Raw genomic sequence first — 22,010 nt, 5'->3', positions numbered from 1 at the left:
AGCTTCCAGTGGGAAAAAAAGAAAGAATACATTTTACATAAAATCCAGTGCTTTCAAAGCATTACATGTTTTCATTTCTTTCTTGTTTTTTAAGTTTGTTCCGAAAGATGTACATATAATGTAAAGTCATTTATAAAATGTGGAAAATTTGGTTTACTTTGAGCCCACTTCTTTTTATGTATATGGTATTTTCCCAATATAACAGATAACTATAGCCTATTATGTTGTTCTTTACATTCCAAATTGTCATTTGGAATTTTCATTTGGAATTGTTACATTCCAAATTGTTATTCTTCTTAGTATAAAAAAGCACATAAAAAAATTTCCATCATACACTTTTAGAATAAATGCATTTGATATACCAAATTCAAACGTGACGTTTCAATTCACCCTGCCGCCCACGGGGGTTTGATGGACAGGCGATCTGACCAATCATAACGCCGAATCCGAAGTTTAGTCCGGCAGCAAAGCAGTCAGTAGAAAGTTAACGTCTTTGGACTTGAACTTGAAAAACGGTATTGTTTAAATTACTTAAATGACAATATTTGAAAGTTGAGACTTTGTTTCATGTCAAAAGTAAGCTGCTCTCTCGTCTGTCAGCGCGTAGCCTACTACTAGTCTATGCCCCGCGATGTAGGCTATTTTTCACTGCGTGAGAACATGTGTGGCGTGACTCGTGAGAGCCTGGCTTATCACACACCGGAGGCTGATCTTTGCGAATGGTCAATTACTTTAATAATAATGATTGATAGTGATGATTCCATGATAATGCATGCAATTTATGGTAAAGCATCACTAAATAACAGGGCTAATTTGTGTGGGGTGTGGTGAGGCTTTGGCAATCAGCGTTACCGATGGATAGTCAATCTGCTCCACGGCCAATCACGGGCCCCCTCCTTGCTCGGGCCCCGGGGCTTTAGCCCCGCCTAGCCCTGTTGTTAATGCGGCCATGTGCGTGTCCCTTAAATAGCAGAGTAAGCCAAACGGCTGGCTCCGTTCCAAATTATGTTGGCTTGGAAACTTGTTGGCTGTGTGTCAAGTCACTTGACTTGATGTCCCTTGAATTACAATTCACTTGAGCGATAAGTGACATAATTTTTGGGGCTTTTCCTGATTGTTTTGTACTTTGTAAACATTCCCGAAAAGGATGGCATTTATGAGACTGGCTTGTCTTTGTGAATGGGGAAAAACCGACTTGAGGTCATGTTGTTCTGGGGAGAGTTAAGTGGATCAGTGTGCTGTAAGGAGTTATTTCCACTCTGGGGTGAATTAACAAGGCACATTTACTCACCACTGCATGGAGGAAAACAATAAGATTAACATTGCAGTGAAATTGAACCAGGAGCTGCTGACGCATGGGTGAGGTTTGGTGTGGATGTTTGTGTATGCACATTAATGCGTGTTCCCGCTCTGCAAAAACAAACAGACATCATGAAGTGCGTCATCAGCTATGATGTAGGCCGACCAGTATTATGGATAGAAATACAGATCACAAGAGCTCCAGAACCTTCTCTAGAAGTTAAATTTGGTCTAATTTGGTCTATTACCTTACATACCTCATCCAAACGTGTAGGCGAAACTTCCAAGCAAAATCCTTTTGCAGTTCCAGCTCAGATAAAATATTTTTTAAGCCCAGACAGTCTGACGTTCAACAGCTTCCTCTTTTGATGAGTCAACTATGGCACACCAGCTAATGCAAACATTTGACTGGAAACCCAAGATTAAATGTGCGCTTCTAGAGAACAGCTCAGAAACAACAGCATGTGTGTTTCATTTCCTGATGAAAATGGCATGATTTAAATGCACGCTCGCTCTGTGTTTGTCCAAGTGTTAATGTGTGTTTTATTTGAGGCATCTGCGTATGTCAGGATGTTACAGTTAAAATTAGCATGTAGTGATGATGTTAAAAGGTGTTCAAGTGCATGATTAGGGGTTTGTTTTGGTGCATATGAGTGTGTGTGATTCTTGCTCAGCTGTGAAACCTGCGTTTCCGCTGTGGGGTGTGTGTGGTCATGATGTACTGCTCCCATGTGACTGCGTGTGTTTACATCCGACGGTGGAGGGGAGGGGAAGTGAGCGATGACGCAGGAGTAGCAGTACAGAAGCAGAGACTGCCGCCATTACCCTGAGCAAAAAAAAAGGGACAGAATGAGTGAAGAAAAGGAGACTAACAAGACTTCAGAGAAGATATATGGTAGTAGAGTTGTAGAGGAAGCAAGAGAAGTGAAAAATATGGGACAGCAAAGAACCTTAGCTGCGTTCAGATTGAGAGTCCCTACACAGTGTTCACTGCTCCCTATTCCCTGAGCACGGGATATCTGTTGAAGTGCACTTCACTTGACAAAATGCGTTCATTCAGAACACTCTGCAATGTCAGCGTTCCAAACCCGTAAGACTTTCTTTCATCTTCGAAACACAAATGAAGATATTTGAATGAAATCTGAGAGATTTCTGTCCCACAACTACTGCTTTGTCGCTTCAAAAAGTTTGTAAAAAAAATTCTGAAGTGACACCATCACTTTATATGATGACCAGATTTAATTTAGGCTTTTATTCACATATAAACATTCATCAATGCATATGGGTATACGTAAGCTCAAGCATGTTTGACGTGCATGAACCAATGAGGTTCATTCTCGTGTGTTACGCAGACATTTGAGCTTCCGCAAGAATCAATGAGGTTTGTAGTTGTAGTTGTAGTTGTGTGGACTGTAATAGAGGGACAGAAATCTGATCATTCTCTTCAGATTGGAATCTTATTTAAGATGGCAGAATACCCTATCCAGTCCACTTTGCAGGGCACTTTTGGTCAAATGGAAAGCACCTCTTTATTAGCTGGGTCAGGTATTTTTAATTAGAATTGGAGCTAAACTCGGAGAGTCGAATAGTGGCCCTCAAAAAGTAGGATTGTACACCCCTGACATTAGGATACACTGAGAACTTGATCTTCAGCCTCCTTGAAAGTGGGTGCTGGAGGTGCATCAGGAGAAGGGTAGTGTTTCAGAATCCACTTTTCACGATCAAATAATTTCCAATGAATGACAAAATAAAAAAATTAAGCTGTTTTACTTGGAAAATATGTTACACAGTGAAAATAAAACGTGTTTTGAAGGCCGTTTCATTTTGACTTTGAAGTCCATCTCTAGCTTGCAGCTCTCAAATTTGATCACCCAGTAGCCAACAAATCATTCTCTTTCATCATTCCTCGCTGGTTTCAAGCATGCTAAGCCGTTCTTGTAACCCACAGCCATTTATGAAATTCAAAGCACTAAATACCCCTTTGTGTTCAAGAAAAACTCTGGTACTTATGGTTTAAAAGCCTTTATTCAAACCTTGGCTTTGTGAGAGATCCTTCCTCTCTTCCCAGGGCTTCTCAGGTTGGCAGGGAGAGTGCGGCGATGGCCGATATTTGTGTCCCGAGTTCCCGGTTCCCAAAGTGCTGAATGGGAGAGGAATGCGCCCGGGCAAGCAAAGCTGGCACGACCCCTGCCCGAGCCCTCCGCTGCCTAATGTGAACTCATATCTCACTCGGGATGCCATTGACAAAGAGCAACTCTCCACGGGCACTGTGTTCCACCCTACTCTAAACCTCATCTATCAAGAGTGAGGTCTGAGTGTATTTGTGTGTGAGAGAGTTGGAGAGTTACTGTGGCTTGGCTTTCAAAGTGACCAGCATAAAGAGGATACATTTTCACAGAGTAATGACACAAGCTCGACTTGGCAGCGGTCGGCAAAAACGCTTTGATTCCACCGCACCGGAGAGCACAACGCGTTCCTTATGCAGATCCCTTAGCAGAGGAAGCGGTTCGGTCAACGTAACGCAGTAAACTTTCACAGGAAATGTAAAACGCTACAGGCAAGAAGGCCAAACTAGCATATTTGCATCACAGTCCACCAATGACAGCTTCTTTTCTTAATTTAGCCATTTCGTCAATGAAAGAAACAATGTGAGCAAGTGATTCCAAGTCAAAAGACTTCCTTTAACCATTTAGCCAACATTTTTATTGAGAATTGTAATGCAGAATAATGAGTCATTTTCGCTGAACTGTTTCTTTTGGACAGAACCGAATTGATTCCGGTAAATTCTGAAAATAATTGTTCAGTTACAGACAGTCCCTTTACAGACTTTCCTTTTTTTCTGGTGGTGAGTGGAGATTATTGTTGTAGAAACTTCCTTGGCGGTACAGTATTGACTTGCTTTCCAACTAATAAAAGGACTCAGGCAGGGTGTTTGTCTAGTTGGAACCAAGGCCTTTTGGGGCCTTTAGTGAAAATCAGGTAAATTCCACTGGGTCATTCTAGCCAGAGGAAAACTACCCTCATTCCATATTTAAAAAACATCCCTTCTTTTTTTCTTTCTCTTCTTTTTGTCATCTGCATGCCCCGATGCAAAGTAAACAAGCCAAAGGAGTGAAACCATACAAACAATTCCAATAAAGTCTATAGCTAAAAATTATTCCCCCCTAGAAGAGCCTCATTTTTAAAAAGCTAGAGTGTTTCCTTCTTATTGCCTTTAGCACTTGCATTTCAAATTACTGTATATCATTGGGACTTCTTTCCATAACCAGTAAAAATGCTTTCAGCCAGGATAAATAGCATAAACTGCTGACTCATGCCATAAGCTAACAACAGAAGATGTAGATAGTTACATTTCTGAGCAGGTTTGCTGAACTCTGCTTGACCCTGTTGGGAAAGGAAATGTACAAATGAGCAGCTCAGCTATTTTTTTATTTTTTTTTATCACTCAATGTATTGTGTGGTTGTGAGAGTTTATATATAGCAAATGTGATTGGATAGAGTCATTTTTGTGGGACTACAATAGGCCTGTATATTCGGTCTAATTTCTGTACCGGTACATGATTTTTCATTTATAGGGCTTATTGTTTGATACATCGAGTAAATTAAATGTATGTGCATGTACAATATCACATTATGTTGTTTGCATAGATTATGCTTCTTTGATTCTAAATCTGCATATCTAAAACAAATGAAAACAACTCTTTGTCTGTACATCTGTTGGTGAATGCTTATGCAACATTTGGTCAAGTGTGATTTTTTTATGATGTGTTAAGTGCTTGCGTAATTAAAAAATTACACATTAGGATGATGGAATTATTACCCTAAAGGCAGTTCTGTTGAAGGCTTGTTTTTTAAAAGGAGTGGTTGAAAGCAAGCGGTAGAGTACTAAAAGTTTATTTGTGAGTGTTTCAGGTCACATTTCACCCCAAAATCAATGGAAAAAAAGTATATAAAGTTCTAAAAGTTAAATTGTATTTTGCTAAATTTGTTAAATTATAAATATTGAATAATATTTATGTGTTGTGTGACCTTATGCTCATAATTAAGCTAATGTTTCTCCCACATTCCTGTGTACAGAGGTGTACTACTTTTGCATTTGTTTATTATTTCTCAATGGAGATTCTTATTATCGTAAAAATTATTTATAAAGACTGTACAATATAACTTCTTAACGTTACATGAGATTCACCTTTATGCACAATCATCCAATCCATCTAAATGCTGACATCTGGGTCCTTGTTTTCAATTCTGTTCCTCTATCTTCCTTCTCTTGTGCACTTGAATGGCGTATAAAATGGGATATAATATTATGCGATAAAAATGGACTTAGCATGGCTGCCATATTTAGCTAGATTACTGATTTGTCTTCATGAATTGCTGAAGAAAAACAGAAAGGAGAACTGAGGTCAGCCAAATGCAGCTCTTTTGCTAATAGCCAGAAGCATAGTCTGAGCTAATCTTACAGGAAAATGACAGATTGTAATCTTGTGAGGTCAATAAAGTATAGCCCACTATAAACAGTTACTCTGCTCTCAAAGAGATATCTCGATATAGCCTACATTTATTTCCCTTTTTCCATTTGGCATTGCTTTTGTCAAACAAACCTAATGCTGCATCTCTGATTGTTATCTGCTGTACAAGGGTTTGAATTCTCTCTTCTTCTTTTTTTTACCATGTCAGCCTGAAATTGTAACCACATCCAGGTCGTCTAGTATCCACCATATGGCGGTGAAACATCAGCTAAAAGAAAGAAATATCAGGGCACCATCGGGCAAAGGGTAGTTCATCATGACCAAGCAGTATCAGAACAGATTTTATTACTCCAATACAGCTGCCTCCACCTAGTGGCTACTTTTCTATGCATTCTAAAACACATAATTGTGACCACTGACCCTAGATCAGGATTTGCATGCTCAGATAAAGATAAGCAGAAATAATTCTGGTCAGGGATCAGTTCTCACCAGCATAAAGGAAGTTGAATCAAGGCCAACGAAGAGGCCGTAGCCTCTTGTCAAGCTGCTAGGCTTCCAGATCTTTCTTTAGCGTGGGTAGAAGGCCTTTGACACTTCACCAGACACGTAGGCAGATGCTTGGCACACATGCCAGGAAGTGCTTACTATGCCAGTGCCACGTCACTGTACATACACATACATGCACATATGCAGATACATACATGCACAGTGTGTCAAACATACTCCCACGCTAACACATAACAAATGCAAACATTTCTCTCTACAAACAGTGAGAGCGTACACACAAGCACCCACACGCCAACCAAGCAAAAGAGGACAGACGCCCACATGCAGACGCTCACAGATTTGGCTACACAGAGAAGCCACTATAATGTGGTCTAACTTTTCCTGATACCGGTATCTATTTCTCTTTTGCATCTTTTTTCTATTTAATTATTAGCAGTGCTTGGCAAACATCACTATTACTATTGCTTCCATATATTACTACTGTATATAGTATAACTGTGATATTAAGTACAGTTTCGTCATCAGCTGGAAAAAGAAAACTACCTGAAAGTGAATCCAATGGTATTGCCCCTCTGTTTCATCATTGTTATAGCTGTGCTGTGGACTTATTGTTATAGTGTGCTAAATAATTTGACTAATTGTGTGTAGTGGTGGATGATAAAATAGTTGAAAACAAGTAGCATCAGAGCAATATCTACGGTCCAACAGAAATATCATAGAGCTCTTTTGACTTGAACCAATAAGCAACACCCTAGCAACCACCCATAACACCCTAGCAATGACATAGCAACTTGCTAACAACCAATCAGGGGTGTGTTTCCAAAAAGCATGGTAAACCTAGATCATAGAGACCATTGGCACTAATTGTCATTATGATCTACTAAATATGCTTTTGGGAAGCTCAGCCCATGAATATATACATAGATGTCTCATTAGAAGCTGTTTCTATGGGCTTCTGTACAGACCAATTCTATACCAACCATCCATAAGACCTTGGCAATGGCATCGCAATTTGCAAACAATCAGTCAGAATGCATTAGCAACACTATAGCAACCACCCACAACACCTTAGCAATAACATAAATGGCAAACAACCAATCAGGGCTGTTTCTGAAAAGGCACAAATGGTCTTTCTTTAAAATCTATAGACCTTATGCGCCAGAGAAACGAGGGCACAGCCATCTTTAGAATATTGCCTTTGAACTTCCGTTTTTATGGTCGCTCTGTATATTTCTATGGCATTGCTGTCCAGGAGTAATTAGCTTTTGTAGTGGATATACTATACGAAAGTTATCATGAGGATTGTAATGTTTAAAGCAGATGTCTTAACAAAAGTGCTGAAAAGGGGCGGGGCTACATAAGGTCTGTAGCCCATCTATGCTTTTGGAAATTGCAGCCCAGAACATATTAGCAACACCCTAGCAACAACATAAATTTTTTTTAAACAATCAGAATATAGCAACACAATGGTAACCGCCCAAAACACCCTAGCAACGACATAACTTGCTAAGAAGATAAGAACATGTTAGCAACTGCATAGCAACTCCTTGTTGCAACGTGTTTATGTTTTTCTGTTCACTGTTTAAATGCAGGAAGTTATTTTTAAGTGTGTTCTGGTGACACGGTCCGGTGGCTCTTTCGCTCTCTTTGCAGCTGCCGCCTCAGGCAAACACACCAAGGAAGTGATGGATAAAGAAACAATTGAACTGGGATAGCTTGGTTTTGATAACATGTACGGATTGGTTAGTAGAGAGATCATGTGAGCTGATGAGCAAACGTCTCAGCCTATAGGCTTTTCTGTCTCTGTTCTGCTGGACATGCGGGTGTAGGCTATATGTACGTTATGTAACCATCTGTCTCATAGCTTTAGCATCACACACTATGGAGGTTGTTTTTCTGAAGGCAGTGCAGTTCAAGGACTCCAATCACTCCAGTTAAAGTAAGTTTTCAGAATAAAAATGTAAATCAGATCGTGCTGGAATGCTCCTGAAATGTGTGCATAATATTACCTCAACGTTTGGTTTTACTATGTAGTGTTCTTTGCTTCCACTAGAGGGTCGTAGTGCACTGATGCATGATATAGCAATGGCTGTTAAATGTGAGGTGTGTGTGTCACTATCAATGGAGAATGTGTAGAATGTTGTTTATCTCTGTCAGGTGTTTATTGGCTGCTGGGATTGTGGTCTGACCATAAAACCTCACATTGTTATATAGATTACTAAAATTAGCTCTTGACAAACACACACACGCCACTTTTAAATCCATATGTACTCACAAACGAACACAAGCCTTGTTCAAGATACAATAATTTATTTGAGATGTGCTTAAGCCAAACCCACAGCCTTCATTATGCTTTAATTGGTGTATGCAAATGAATACACACATACACATTGTCGTCGCGTGAATTTCATGCACACCAACACAACACTCACAATCACTCATTCGCTGAAAAGATGACAATTTGTGCAGACGCTGTAATATACAAAGCACGCTCGCAAGTACACGGACACCTTGGCACACAGCACACAAATCTGGCACATGGCATACAGCACAGCACAAAACATGAATTTTTACCCTGTTTCTCAGGCCCACGCCCCCTCCCCGCTCCAATGACCATTGGCAACCTCACACTGAATGGCCTATTAGTCATCTTCATTGCATGTAGTCCCACTACACACTCTCCCACATGCGTTGGAAGACCGTATATGCTCTCTTCGATCAAGTGTAAGTGTGTGTACATGTACTCTTATAAATGTCTCCAACAGTTTGGGGTCTTTTAGAAAGGACATGTCTTGTTCCCAACTGCAATGTACACAAAAATATATGTGTGTATATATATATATATATATATATATATATTTTTTTTTTTTTTTGTGTACTCAAAATGCTCACAAAAAACTTATGCGTTTAACTGAGTCAGATAAAAAAAAAGAAGAAGAAAAAAAAAGAAAACATGCGCTTAAACTAATGATGGAAGCACATTTACTGAATAGATTCCACGATGTGCATCAAAAAAGACGTGACTTTGCGATGGGATGGGACGGCATAACTGGACCAACCAATGAGTGGACCGATCTTGTAGCATCTGAAATGCCTGAGCATTTTAAGTCTGTCGTCAAAGTGGTTTGGTAATCGCCTCCTAGAACTGTCTTATATGACTGTGTTCCCAAACAGGCATCAGCCTCCAAACGCAAGATAACATGACCACGTTTATTGCATTTCGTCTGCGCTCTGATGAGTATTATATTATACGAACAAAGCTAGTGGCCTCTCCCACTGCAGCAACTTCCATTCTTTTTAGTGATATTCATCTGCAGTTTATCAGGAAGGACTGGATGAAACGGTGCCTTATTCGCAAATGTTTTATGCGATATTCCAATTTTAAATGCGCAACTTTGGATGGAAACAGCTACTGACTCTGACTTGAACCAAATTTATGTACAATTATGCATTTATGAGTCAGTTTTACCCAAAAAGATTCAGAAAACATTTAAGGTACAATATTTTATGTATTTTCTCTACAAATTGAACTGATGACCTTGCCGTTGCGTTGCTAGCACCGTGAGCACCAGCATCAGCTGATTGTATTATGAGCATACGTCTTTTAGTCATCAGCAATCATCCAGCATCAGTTTTCTCGCATTTTTTATTTATCTGAACAATTTTCCGTCAAGAAAGTGTATGTAATTGTGTTCATTATCAATAGACAACCACGTGGGTGTGTAGGGAACTAAATCTTGTTTCATGTGGTTGCAATAATTAATTCCCATAAATGTTTTTCCTTATCGCAGTGACTTATCGCTTGAATTCTCTGCCAATAAAATGCTGGCACATATACATGCTCTGATAATCATTCTGATACCATTGCTGTCAGATACACTTCCTTGAAAAGACTCGTCCATTCCTCTAGGTCACTTTGAACACCGAGGTAAAAAAAAAAAAAAGTCATTATGAAAGTCCTTAGTCATGGTGACTACAAGTTGCTCAGCCCTGTTCTATATTTCATCAGTCTGACAGTGTATCCTCAGGCAAGCTTTAAATCGAATTTGAATGCTATTTTGTAATTTGCCAAACTTGATGTCATTTTGACATGATTTGCTAAAAGGATTGTATTTGTGTGGCTGCACTTTAATCAGTTGAGTCAAGAACTGGAGTTCTTTGTGATTGGCTGAAATTGAGTGATGTAGCAAGTCACCTCTGATTGGCTGAACAGGAGTGCTGGGGGTCATTTGAGTTAGTCTGAACGAGGCCATCTCCATAGTGTAACATCTCCATAGCAACCCCATGGAGGTCAGTGTCTGGGAAGGCATGCATGAGTCATTTTTAATAAAACATCCTTTATTGTATATTCTTGTAACCACTAAGCAATTGTAAATATGGTTAGTAATGGAAAGGAAGAGAAAAAAAAGAAGTTGAAGGACAAGGACTGATCTAAAAGTAAAAACCAAAAGCATGCCCAAGCATTTAACATGTTGTTACATAGAGTTCATTTTGAATTCTTGACCTGGATAGCTTTTCTTTATTTTTTCAGATCAGGAGGAAACATAGAGGATAAAGATACAAAGCTGCCATAAGACTAAAATACTGTTAGATAAGCTACTTTGAAACTTTTGGTGCATAATGTCAGAATGTATCGTAGTTATGTGTTAGGAACCAATTAATTTCTGAATCCAAGGACCTGAACAGCTTTGAGTCATACACTCTTAGTAGAAAACATGGTTCCGTCAAGTGCTTCATATATAGAAACTTTTGAGTCAAGGACTCTTCTAAATAGAACTTCCATTTCTTTGTGATAGACTAATCAATCTAAAGTAGTTAAACTACAGTGCTAGTTAAGTACAGTTCAGGTTACTAACAAAAACTAGCTTACGACATTGAAACTACTTAAGGAGGCACTTTTTTCTGGTAAAAACCAATAAGGATCTCAGTTGAATGACATGTAAATAACAAAAGTACTGAAAATAAAATTTTAAATATGAATAAAAACTGTAATAGTATGTAAATTATTCTTAAATAACAGCACTAAATACAACTAATACCTTTATAAAAACCTTTACAAATCTAATCTAAATATTTATTTTGCTACAAATGATGCGCAGGGGATTTTGTGAACACTACTTCTACTATATTTTTTGAAATATACAGAACAAATTGATTTGCTAAAACAAAACTTCTAAACTAGCTAATTGAACCACCGAAACGGCTTCTTGTCTTCTAGGGGGAGAGAGAGAGAGCCAGGAACATTTCAGAAGAGTGTTTGATAACTTGCTCTGCTTGTAAGAATGTGTACAATATGTATCTGGTTATGATGTGATCTAAAAACTTAGCTCGTTTTTTGGAAAAGCTAATGAAACCAGCTTCACACTACCGAAAAAACATCCATGCTGGCTTCTTTTAATAGAAGAATGAGCTCAGATGAGCACTTCTTACTTTCCCACTGCTCATAACGTGTCTCGTTTTACGTATAATGCGCAAATATCAGCAATGACACGTCTGTTAGCAGGTTTCGCAATGGATAACATAATTTGCTCAGCTGATTTTCATCACAATGGCCTCTGGCTTCTGAAGATGCAGCGATCCGTGTCTGTTTCTCTAGAATCCTCCATACACTGCTGTACATTAGCTGCGTATGAAATTGAGTCGTGACAGCGGATGAGAGAAGTGACGGTGTAATGTGACTCACAGCCGGTCAACACTCATTTTCCATATACAGTACAGTTATTCTCTAACCTTCTGTTACTCTCTCTCATTCTCTCTTTATCTTTATGTTATTCTATTGAACTAAGAGTTACTGTCCTTCTTGGAATAAAAAAGGCTTGATGGTTTAATTAACTGGCTGGGGGATTTCCTAAAGCTAGATTCGATTACAAATCATTAACTCAGCCTCTAAACACTGTACAGCAGAGCTCATTAATTTTTTTTTGTCGTGGATGATAGCAGATGCACTTCTGGACCGTGCTACAGTTTTTCACTTTAGGGGCCGTTTCTATTTTAGAAGCCGTAACCGTTTCTATTTTAGAAGCCGTAACCGTTTCCGGAGTTTGATCTAAGAGGTCTGTGCTCTTGTTTGCATGATCAAAATAGACACTGCCTTTTGTTCTTCCTCAATTTTTCAGTTTTTTTTTTCTCCATAATATATCTCTGATAAACACTGAGGGAATGGGTCGTCATGGAGATGAAGTAAACAAGTATAGATCCAATGATCAGCATTTGTGTGTGTGTGTGTGTGTGTGTGGCCAAAGTCAGAAATAATGCACCATAAAAGGTAAAGTACAGATGATTTTAGAGACAAACCCTGCTCTCAATTCAAGTGAGCTGACAGTATGCATTCTGCCGTTAACTGCACTTTGTGGAGAGACTCAATCAGAAACTGTCCAGTCATCAGAATCAAACCAAGACATCAACTGTCGCATCAATGTGGCTTTATGTGACGTTTTTCTGGTTACATAAAAAAAAAAAAGTTTGTCCTTTACTTCTCGGTATGTGACTGCTGACCAGTTTTTGCCATTTGAACAGAGATGTATTAACGCTTACTAAGGTTCATACTTAGGGTTTAGAATAAATCCTACAGTCATGACCTATACCTCAAATCATGTGTTTTTTTTTTTTTGAGGAAATGTTTGCTATTACATTTAAAAGCAATCAGATCTATTTATTTTCTGGCGAAATATAAAACTGGTGAAAAAATCTCATAGACTTACTTTGAAAGAGGGACACAAGTCACATGTTGAGACCACAATATCATATCTTGTGGGTGGGATTTTTTAGTTTGAGGACATACGAAGAAAGAAACCACCTTGCTATGTCCTAGCACCGCAAAGCAATGCCACAAAAACACATTAGCAACACCAGATAACAACACCCTAGAAACCACCCACAGCACACTAAACCTAGGTGGTTTTTTTAATAGGCTCACATATTTTTCAGAAAATACTTTTGATTGAGAAGAGTAGACGTTAGGAAGAACGAATAAGTTGACAGACACATTGTCAAAAACAGACCTTGATTAACCTATGTATGACTGTGAATAGAAATGTCCCCCTTATTCGAACTCAGTTTAGCTTGTTTATGGTTTATTAATGTGTGTAAAGTTTGTAGTGTGGGCTGTGAGAGTTGAGTGTTCAGGGTTTTTACAAAGCCAGTCATATCTCAAACGTACTAGGCTATAATGTGAAAAGTGGTCGCTTATGTTTAGAAGTGTGTTGCTGATAAAGTTGTGGGTGTAGTTTTTGTACATGGTGTGTTTACTTGTGCCCAGTGGGATGTACAAAATCTGTGTTTATTTGAACATTAGAGTAGTGTTGCATAGAGATAAAGACAGTGGGAGAGAAATATGATATAAATATTATAACAAATATACAAATATAAATTGATGAAAAGTATCAAATAAATTGTTCGTTTGAATTTTCTGTGTGATGCTGTCAATAGAGCTTATAACATATTAAACCCATTTTTTCCCTTTAACACTTTGGAGAAGAGTAAATTGTTATTCGAAACGGAAAGAGTTGTGTTGTCAAGATAATGCTGAATCTGGGGATTAAAACTTCATAAAACCTTTCAGAGCACAATTCAGTGTCCTAAACCCTGCTCAAAACTTGTTTTCTCTCTGCGGTTGTTGTTGTTGTGTTTAAACATGACATTGAATTGCATCAACCCAATTCAAATTGGCCAATATGAATGAGAATCAAATTACTCCCTAAACTTTCATGCATCACATCCGATTCTCTCACGGGCACGCACACATACAAGTCTCAACATACAGACTAGATCGAGCCGATTGCTCCTGCTATAAGTTCGGCAGGTAAACTTCAGCCTGAGCTGTTTACTACCGGCTCCATCTCTACTTTTCTCTGTGTGGGAGTCACTATCAGGCTCACCGTTGTGTGTGTATATACCCAGATGTGTACTGCTGTGTGCTTTGCTTGGTTGTGCAACCAGCATGAATCATTGGGCAACATGGTCATAAAAACAGTTATTCAAAGGAGCACTACACAAGACACTGAACTTTGGAGACCACATGAGAGGTTGCACAGCTGTACCAGTGTGACTGTGTGTGTGTGTGTGTGTGTGTGTGTGTGTGTGTGTGTGTGTGTGTGTGTGTGTGTGTGTGTGTGTGTGTGTGTGTGTGTGTGTGTGTGAGAGAGTTTCATTATTGGGAGGTATAGATGCAGTGAAACAGAAACAGAGAATGAAAAGACGAGAGAGAGAGTGATGTGAGAGCTCATTTGAAGAAGGGAAATGGCAGTGAACACTGTTCCGTTTTTCTCTCTCTCTCTCTCTTTCTAGCACCTGATGTCAACGTGGCTGGATGGATCGAGGGAGAAAGAGAGAGCCAGGCAGACAGAGAGGAGAGAGAGCCGGAGGTGAGTACACATCGTCCTCACACATTGTTTTGGTCTGTTTCCCCTACAGTTGGCTTGCACAGGAGTGTTTATATTTCTGGAACACTCACACTGACATGGGCTGACGCTCCCGACTTCCTTTAGGGAATTTATCCTTTGACATAACTGAATTGTGGTACTTAAAATAGATTGATTCTAGTGATTTTGTTACAAAATAAAAAAAATAAAAAAACTCTGAGGCTTGTGACAGATGTTTTGTTTTGCTAATATTTTCGTATTATGTAATGGGATTTAACTGTACTTTGAAAAAATGTCCCTTGACTTCTGAGTTTGTGAAAGACAACATGGCCTTTGTATTCCTAGTTATGTCATATGTCAAAGTTGTCATGTTCACATTTATCTACAAAATGACAACTCCAACAGCTTGGATGTAATATTTCATATTTATGAGAGCTCTTTAATATCTCAGTAGTTTCTCCTGCAATCTTAAAAATAAAGGTTTTAAAAGGGGGGTTTTCGCAGCAGTGTCATCAAAGAACCTTTTTGGTTTCCCCAAAGAACTTTCAGTGAACATTTTTTAAAAGAATATTTTTTTCTTAGTGTGAAAAAGATTTTATAAACTATAAATAACTTTTTGTAGCATAATTGAATAGTCTCTCAAACTATGAAAGAGCACTACAAAAGTGTGTAGTGGAGTCAATAAGTTCACCACAAAGTGTGTGTGTGTGGTTAGGATAACACGCAGTCAGAACGGCAGAGGAAGGGCTGTAACAACACTACTGAGATGAATCTGTCACAGTATGTCGGCTCCATATGACTGAGCGACGTGATTGGCTGAATGACGTGTCCATCAAACATATTTTGTGTGTTGGTTGGATGGTGTCGTCCCTGGCCGAATGCCAGACCTCCTGCGGGGATTTTTCCGCTTTCTTAGGAAAGCAATGTGCTGTCTGGGGTTTCCGGGGGACCGAGGCCTCGCAGTTGTGTGAAAGAAACGCTTTTGAATCTCTACCTCACTGCAGTGAGATAGATTCAAAGTGTCCCGTGCTCAAAGCCAGATCAAAGTTTGTGACACATTTAGTCAGAGAGTGATGTTTTTAACACTCGACTGAAGGTTTTGAATTGAGTTTTGAAAGTTAAATGAACACTCCTGCAAAGCAGTTGCAAAGAGGAGATTCACAGATATGGTTCAGAAATATGTCTGCAAACAAGGTGAAGACAAACTTAAGTGGAGATTGAATATGGCTTTTGAATATGGATATAAAGATTGCGCACATAAGTTGTGTTACAGACATGAATGATACCACGTCATACATACATCATACAGTGCACAGAGTTTGTGTGCAGTTACTTTTTGAAGTATCACAACAATATATACAGGTGAAACGCGAAAGATATTAGAATATCGTGCAAAAGTTAATTTGTTTCAGTAATTCAACTTAAAAGATGAAACTAATATATTATATAGACTCATTACATGTAAAGTGAGATATTTCAAGCCTTTATATGTTATAATTTTAATGATTACGGCTTACTGCTTATGAAAACCCCAAATTCAAAATTAGAATATTGTGAAAATGTTTTCACAATCATCAAAATGATAACTAATAAAGGCTTGAAATGTCTCACTTTGCATGTAATGAGTCTATATTAGTTTCACCTTTTAAGTTGAATGACTGAAATAAATGAACTTTTGAAATGAGATTTTACCTTTTGCCTATATAGGCAGTTGCCCCAACTGCTCATAATACCATAGCAACACTTTAGAAATCACCTAGAACAACTTTACACATAACAGAACGTTTTTGACAAACTACAACACTTTTCTTAAAGGGACAGTTCACCCAAAATGTTTTAATTTTGTCATAATTTATGACATGACTTTATCTCATGTCATTTTAAACCTCTGAATTTTCAACGTTTTGGGTGAACTGTCCCTGTAAGAACATGTAAAAAGCTAGTTGTGATGTGTTTATAAGGGAAAGAAGCAGAAAATAACAGAAATAGGGAAAGCCACAAGGATAAAAGACAAGAAAGAAAGTGAGGAGCAGCAGAGAAACCTGGAGTCCTGTTGAGGCAGGGGCGAAGGTGACGCCAAAAAAGAACATTCTTTGGCCGGCTGATGGTTGTTGTAAAAAGACACTCAAGAACACAATGTTCAGCTCTCTGTTTGCCAAGAGGCACCGCAATGATAAACAAGAATCACGTGTGTCCAGAAAATGTCACAGTGATCCCCTGAAATAAGTGAACAAAACTATTTCCCTGTATAAACAAAAGCTGAATCAATTTCCTGTTTCGCCCTATTATTTTGTGAATGATTCATTCTGTTTTTGCTTTATGACAGCAATTACCAGGCAGTGGACTGTCATGCAGTATAAGCCTGTACTGTTTCCTAGGCTGACCAGCTAAATCTTTCCTCAATCTATAGTGTCAATCATCATGCTCAGTTAAACCTATAGTATGATCCCAGTCCCAGACTAAAATGCATGTTTGAGCTGTCGTAACTGAAAGCAACTTTTTCGAAGGCACGTTTATAAAAGCTGATTAAATATCCTAATTTAACTTAGGCCTGATCCGGGCTTAATCTAAGCACCATCTTGTGAAACCAAGCCCTAATTTTTCATCTGTCAGGCAGTTTCTTTACCGACCACAAGATGGTAGTGTTAACACTCAGTTAACCTCGTTTCCTAAAAAGAGTCACTTAACCCTGTGCAGTTATGAGTTACTGTCATTGATGCAGGACTCACGGGCCGCTCTAAACCCGACATCATAATCCTGTTAGCGTTTGCAATGTCCAGAACTGAAAGTTCACTTTCTGAGCTTAAAAGACAATGAGAATGAGAACGCACTCTATTATGATGAAAACATGAAGGTGTGCATGTGTGAGATCCACTGCCGCAGTGTCATTAGCCAGAGCTGGGGGACCGCTCAGCAGTGACAGGTCTTTTAATGAGCCCATTAAGAGAACAGCAAAGACCAGGCAAAGACCAGGCGTCATTAGTGGCACAGCGGACACAGCGCACCCTGGGGAGAGGCTACTTTTGGCAGACACACTAGGCTGGCGAGAATAGGTTGGTTTGGTGCTAACTGGCATCTTGTCAGCATACGTGCACACACACAGAAACAGGATGGGCGTTCTCCTGTGGCTGGTGTGGTAATTGCTCGGTACGCCAAAAATGTTCTTTTGCGATCATTGGGCCCGGGCAGGACCGTACAGTTAACTGCTCTTGGGCTGTCCGTCAGCAAAATCAAAGTGCATATCTTTATTCGCTTGATGTGGGTTTGGCCTTGCTGGCTTTTATTGGCTTATCAGGAATATAAGTTCTTCAGAATTTATGTTGCATGGTACTTCTCTTGAATTCCTCTGAGCTTTCAGAGCTTCCACAGTCCAAGAGAACGTTCTGTGTTCAGCTCACTGAATAGGTTTGAACAGTATCACTCCTTTCAAGAAACCAATCATTCCGTGAAAGTCATCTACCGTACCGCCTACAGTGGCATGTAGGAACATAGGCTTCAGCTGTATTAACAGCTTTCACACTAGTGCTATTTTATATAAAGTGTTTAAGGTAAACTTTTACAATAAGGTTTCGTTTGTTAACCTGAGCATGAACAATGAACAATTGTTCTACAATATTTAGAAGTCTTAGTTAATCATTTATCAGTCTTAGTTTCATCAATAATACATTTATTCATACAATTATAAAATGCATGTTAATTAATACACTGTGAACATAAACAATGAACAATTGCATCTTTAACAACACACATTCAGAAAGATTATTACATTTTGAAAAATAATAATAATAATTTCTCACAGTACTACTGGGTGAATACTAAGACATCAAATAAATTATATATTAATTGTATTATAAATATAATACCTATGTAACAGTTACATAATTGCCCATATGAGGCTTTTATGAAATAAACTAAATAATACATTAGACATAATATATTAGCTAAATACATCACACAATGAGGCAGGTTAATTGTATTCTTATATGCATGTTACACAACAGACCTTATTGAAAAGTGTTACCATGTTAGAAAATGGATCGATCCGGTCTTGAGAGCTGATTAGTCAAATCTCATAAATTTCTCCTAATGCATTTAACTCAATATTGTGCCGTTATTATGAGTCTCTTGGAATCTTACATTTACACAGATGAATAGTTGATCCATATTTATATCCTCTAATCTACTGAGCGTCCTCACAAAGCAATGTCTTGACTGAGCAGCCCAGTGGTGACTTCCGAGGAAGCAATCCTGAAAGATGATGATGTGGAGGGAGAGCTGTGCGCTGTGGGATGGCCATTATGTTAACGCTTTTAAATGGTGACAGATCACCGTGGTGATGCGAGACTGACTCATCACTTTTATGGAAAGACTTGATCTCATAGGAGGACAGCACTTCAGATTATGTCAAGTGCACAAATATGTCTGTTTTTCATTTAACTTGTATTGATGCTAGAGGAACGGTTAGGTGTTCTGTTTGTAAATGATTGACATTTTAATATTCTCTCTGATTATACAGTATGGACGCTTATAAACGTCAGTGGAGGGTTAAAATTACACACCTTAGACAGTGATGGCTTTCTTGTAACCTTGAAATAGGGGGTTATATTTATGTGTTTGTATGTTCTTTCACAAAACGTAATTGCAGTGGTGCTTGCTAAGACATAGCTATTGCTATTTTCTCACTTAGGCTTAAAGGTTTGAAAACCCCAAGTATTAAACTGTGTGCGCTACAGATGTGAACAGTAACTAACAATTTCCACATAATTAAAACAAGCGAAAAAATTCCATAGATTTAAGGATGGACTAGAATATTATAGGACACTTTAGACTTGGGCAAGTAATCAATCTCCTAGCAACCACTCAGAACACCCTAGCAACCACTTTCAACACTTCATGGCGGCAAGTTTTCCATAAGCACATACCATTTAAAAATGCGAATATCATAAAGGACAAGTGTTTGACTGCTCCATTGTTAATAAAAACTGTTTGTTTTTTTTGCTCGTCTATGCAGCTGAAGCCTAAATATTAGGAATTATGACTCAGAAATGTATCTCATGCTTGTGTTATTTTAAATTATGTATAATTGAATGTCTTTATCTCTATGGTTACAGATGATGAAACATCTCGGGGCCTTAATTATTTAACAAATGAAAAAGGTCTGTTATCTGACAAAGTTACATAATGTGCTAGATAATAGATGTTCTTGATCTTTCACACAGGAAATATATATAATTATTGACTTTCAAATGAGAGAGTTCTTGCACTGTGAAGAAGGAATTTGTGGAGATTCATGTGTTTGTATCAAAATTGTATGTTTGGTCAAGGTTAGTTGGATACGGAAAGCATGTTTGGCCAGTTGCAAGGACACTGCAGTGTAGTGATACTATAGTCTTCTTAAACTTGAGCGATGTGTCATGGCTGATTAGGGGTCACTATGTAGTTTGCCTGCATGGGTGATCCGAACAGTTCCTCTGCCATCAGGGATGATAAATGCCACCTATTACATGTGTGTGTGTGTAATGCCTCCTTTGTTTACCTGGCCTGGGGAACGTCAGGAATGTGTGTGTTTGTGGATGTGTAGGCGAGTGTGTGCGTGATGGTACACGTTGTGAAACATGGTCATAATGGCATTCTGGCCCTATCCCATACCACACCTTTACTTTTGATAGGCAGCAGTTGATGGCTGAAGTGTGTGAAAAGGAGAGCTGCACTGATCTAAAAACTTCTTGTGCATGTGGTTGCTGATACCAAGATAAGTATTCAAACTATAACACATTACCCTCTCCACCAATCACAATTGATTTCAGGGAACGGAACTCTGATGAGGCGTTCACACTGATAGCCATCTGTCACGACAAAGACACCGGAAATAATGGGATTTCAATGAGATTTTGCAATTTAATAAACACTTTCCCTTGCATTACATTACTTTGTAGCAGCAACTGATTCCTTGTTGAAATAAAATGAATTTTTTAAAATGTAAAATAACCTCATTTGTAATCATATTTTCAAGTGTAAACAGGGCATATGGAGGAAATGTTCTTTTATGTCCAGATATGATTGATAATTACAGTAAACCGATGGTGTATTCCTGGGAGGTCTTGTTGTGATGTTGGAGGGTCTGGGATAACAGAGTGTCAAAGGATGAGGGTTTGCTAAGCAGCACAGGAGGACAAGGTGGAAGTGGCCAATTTTGGCAGATTCCGACAGAGAGAGTTGCTTGAGGGTTGTGGGTAGAGATTGACAAATTAGGGTGAGTGAAAGTGAAGGATCAAGTGACTCACTCATTTGTGAAGGAGGATAGGATGCTGAACTGGGTGAAGGGTCAGCGAAGCAAGAGTAGAGGAGTGGACATCACTCGCATTCCTGTGAGTTGAGGGAAATGACCGTAGCATGAGTTGAGCGACCAAGCCTGTGATCTCGTCGCAGTGCGGCGCCACTGTTGACTCCGTCTGCTCTTGAGTGAGGTCTGCCACCGGATTCCTATGCCCTGAGTGGAAGAGGCACCTGCAACAGTGACCGCTCTCCTGTTACCGGATCCGCTCTGTGGTGGCGATGAGCAAGTGCACTTGTGGAATTCCCCCTGAGTAACAAAAGAGTCAGAGAGAAAGAGAGCAGGATCGACTGCCTGCCCTTTACAGTTATTAAACTTTCATTTTCACTCTCAGGGGACATTCGTGTTTGATCATCTGCCTTTCATTTTTAGTTAACTAATTAAGAATATTTTAAGTTGCGTTTTTGAAGTTTCTTTGCATTCTTGTGGTCTGAATAAATGTTACACTAACTCTAAAAGGGTTACGTAACAAAACTAGCCGCAAATGCAAGAAGCAACAAGCAACAGGATGTTTTGTTGAACATTTGGGTTCTAATTGTGAAGACCCACCCACCCAAAATGTCATTGGTCCAAAATTAGTGTATATCACACAATGTTCTGATCCGCTGTGATCGTGCTGTGTCATGTGATTTTCATTTTCAGTGTGGACAAATGGAACTTCAGCTCATTAGTTTTTACTGAAGCACTAGTGTTTATTCTACAACTAGTTTGGGCAAAATATTCCCTCAAGGTTTCCAGATGATTACAAGCTGCAAACGTTGTGAAAGGGATACATTTTTTCTTCAAAACATCTGTTGCGGTGACAAGTTGTTTTTGATTGAGCTCATCCATTTCCATCAGCCCTCCTTTTTCTCTCAGCAACCTCAAAGTGCCGTGTCCTCAACCTCAAAACAACGTTCCTGCGTAAGCACCGCACCAGAGACAACTTGTTCTCGAAGGAACCTTATGAAACAGCACACCTCAGTGGCCGCAGTAGTAGCTACGAAGGAATTAGTGCCTGATAGATGACACATGAAACATTTACTAAAAGAGAGGCTG

At 39.0% G+C, this 22,010-nt stretch overlaps 1 protein-coding gene across 4 annotated transcripts in view; it reads left to right on the top strand.

The window, feature by feature from the left end:
• Positions 1-22,010, top strand: part of LOC307004907 (uncharacterized protein) — a 41,535-nt gene that overhangs the window by 4,571 nt on the left and 14,954 nt on the right. For all 4 annotated transcript variants that reach the window (XM_079624490.1, XM_079624488.1, XM_079624489.1 and 1 more), the window contains one exon: positions 14,565-14,641. In XM_079624490.1, coding sequence (XP_079480616.1) covers positions 14,565-14,641 — 77 coding nt within the window. The remainder of the gene's footprint in view (positions 1-14,564; positions 14,642-22,010) is intronic.

Source organism: Phoxinus phoxinus, assembly GCF_949152265.1.
Source record: "Phoxinus phoxinus genome assembly, chromosome: 9".
Taxonomy (NCBI): Eukaryota; Metazoa; Chordata; class Actinopteri; order Cypriniformes; family Leuciscidae; genus Phoxinus; species Phoxinus phoxinus.
This window is presented reverse-complemented; position numbering and strand designations above follow the sequence as displayed.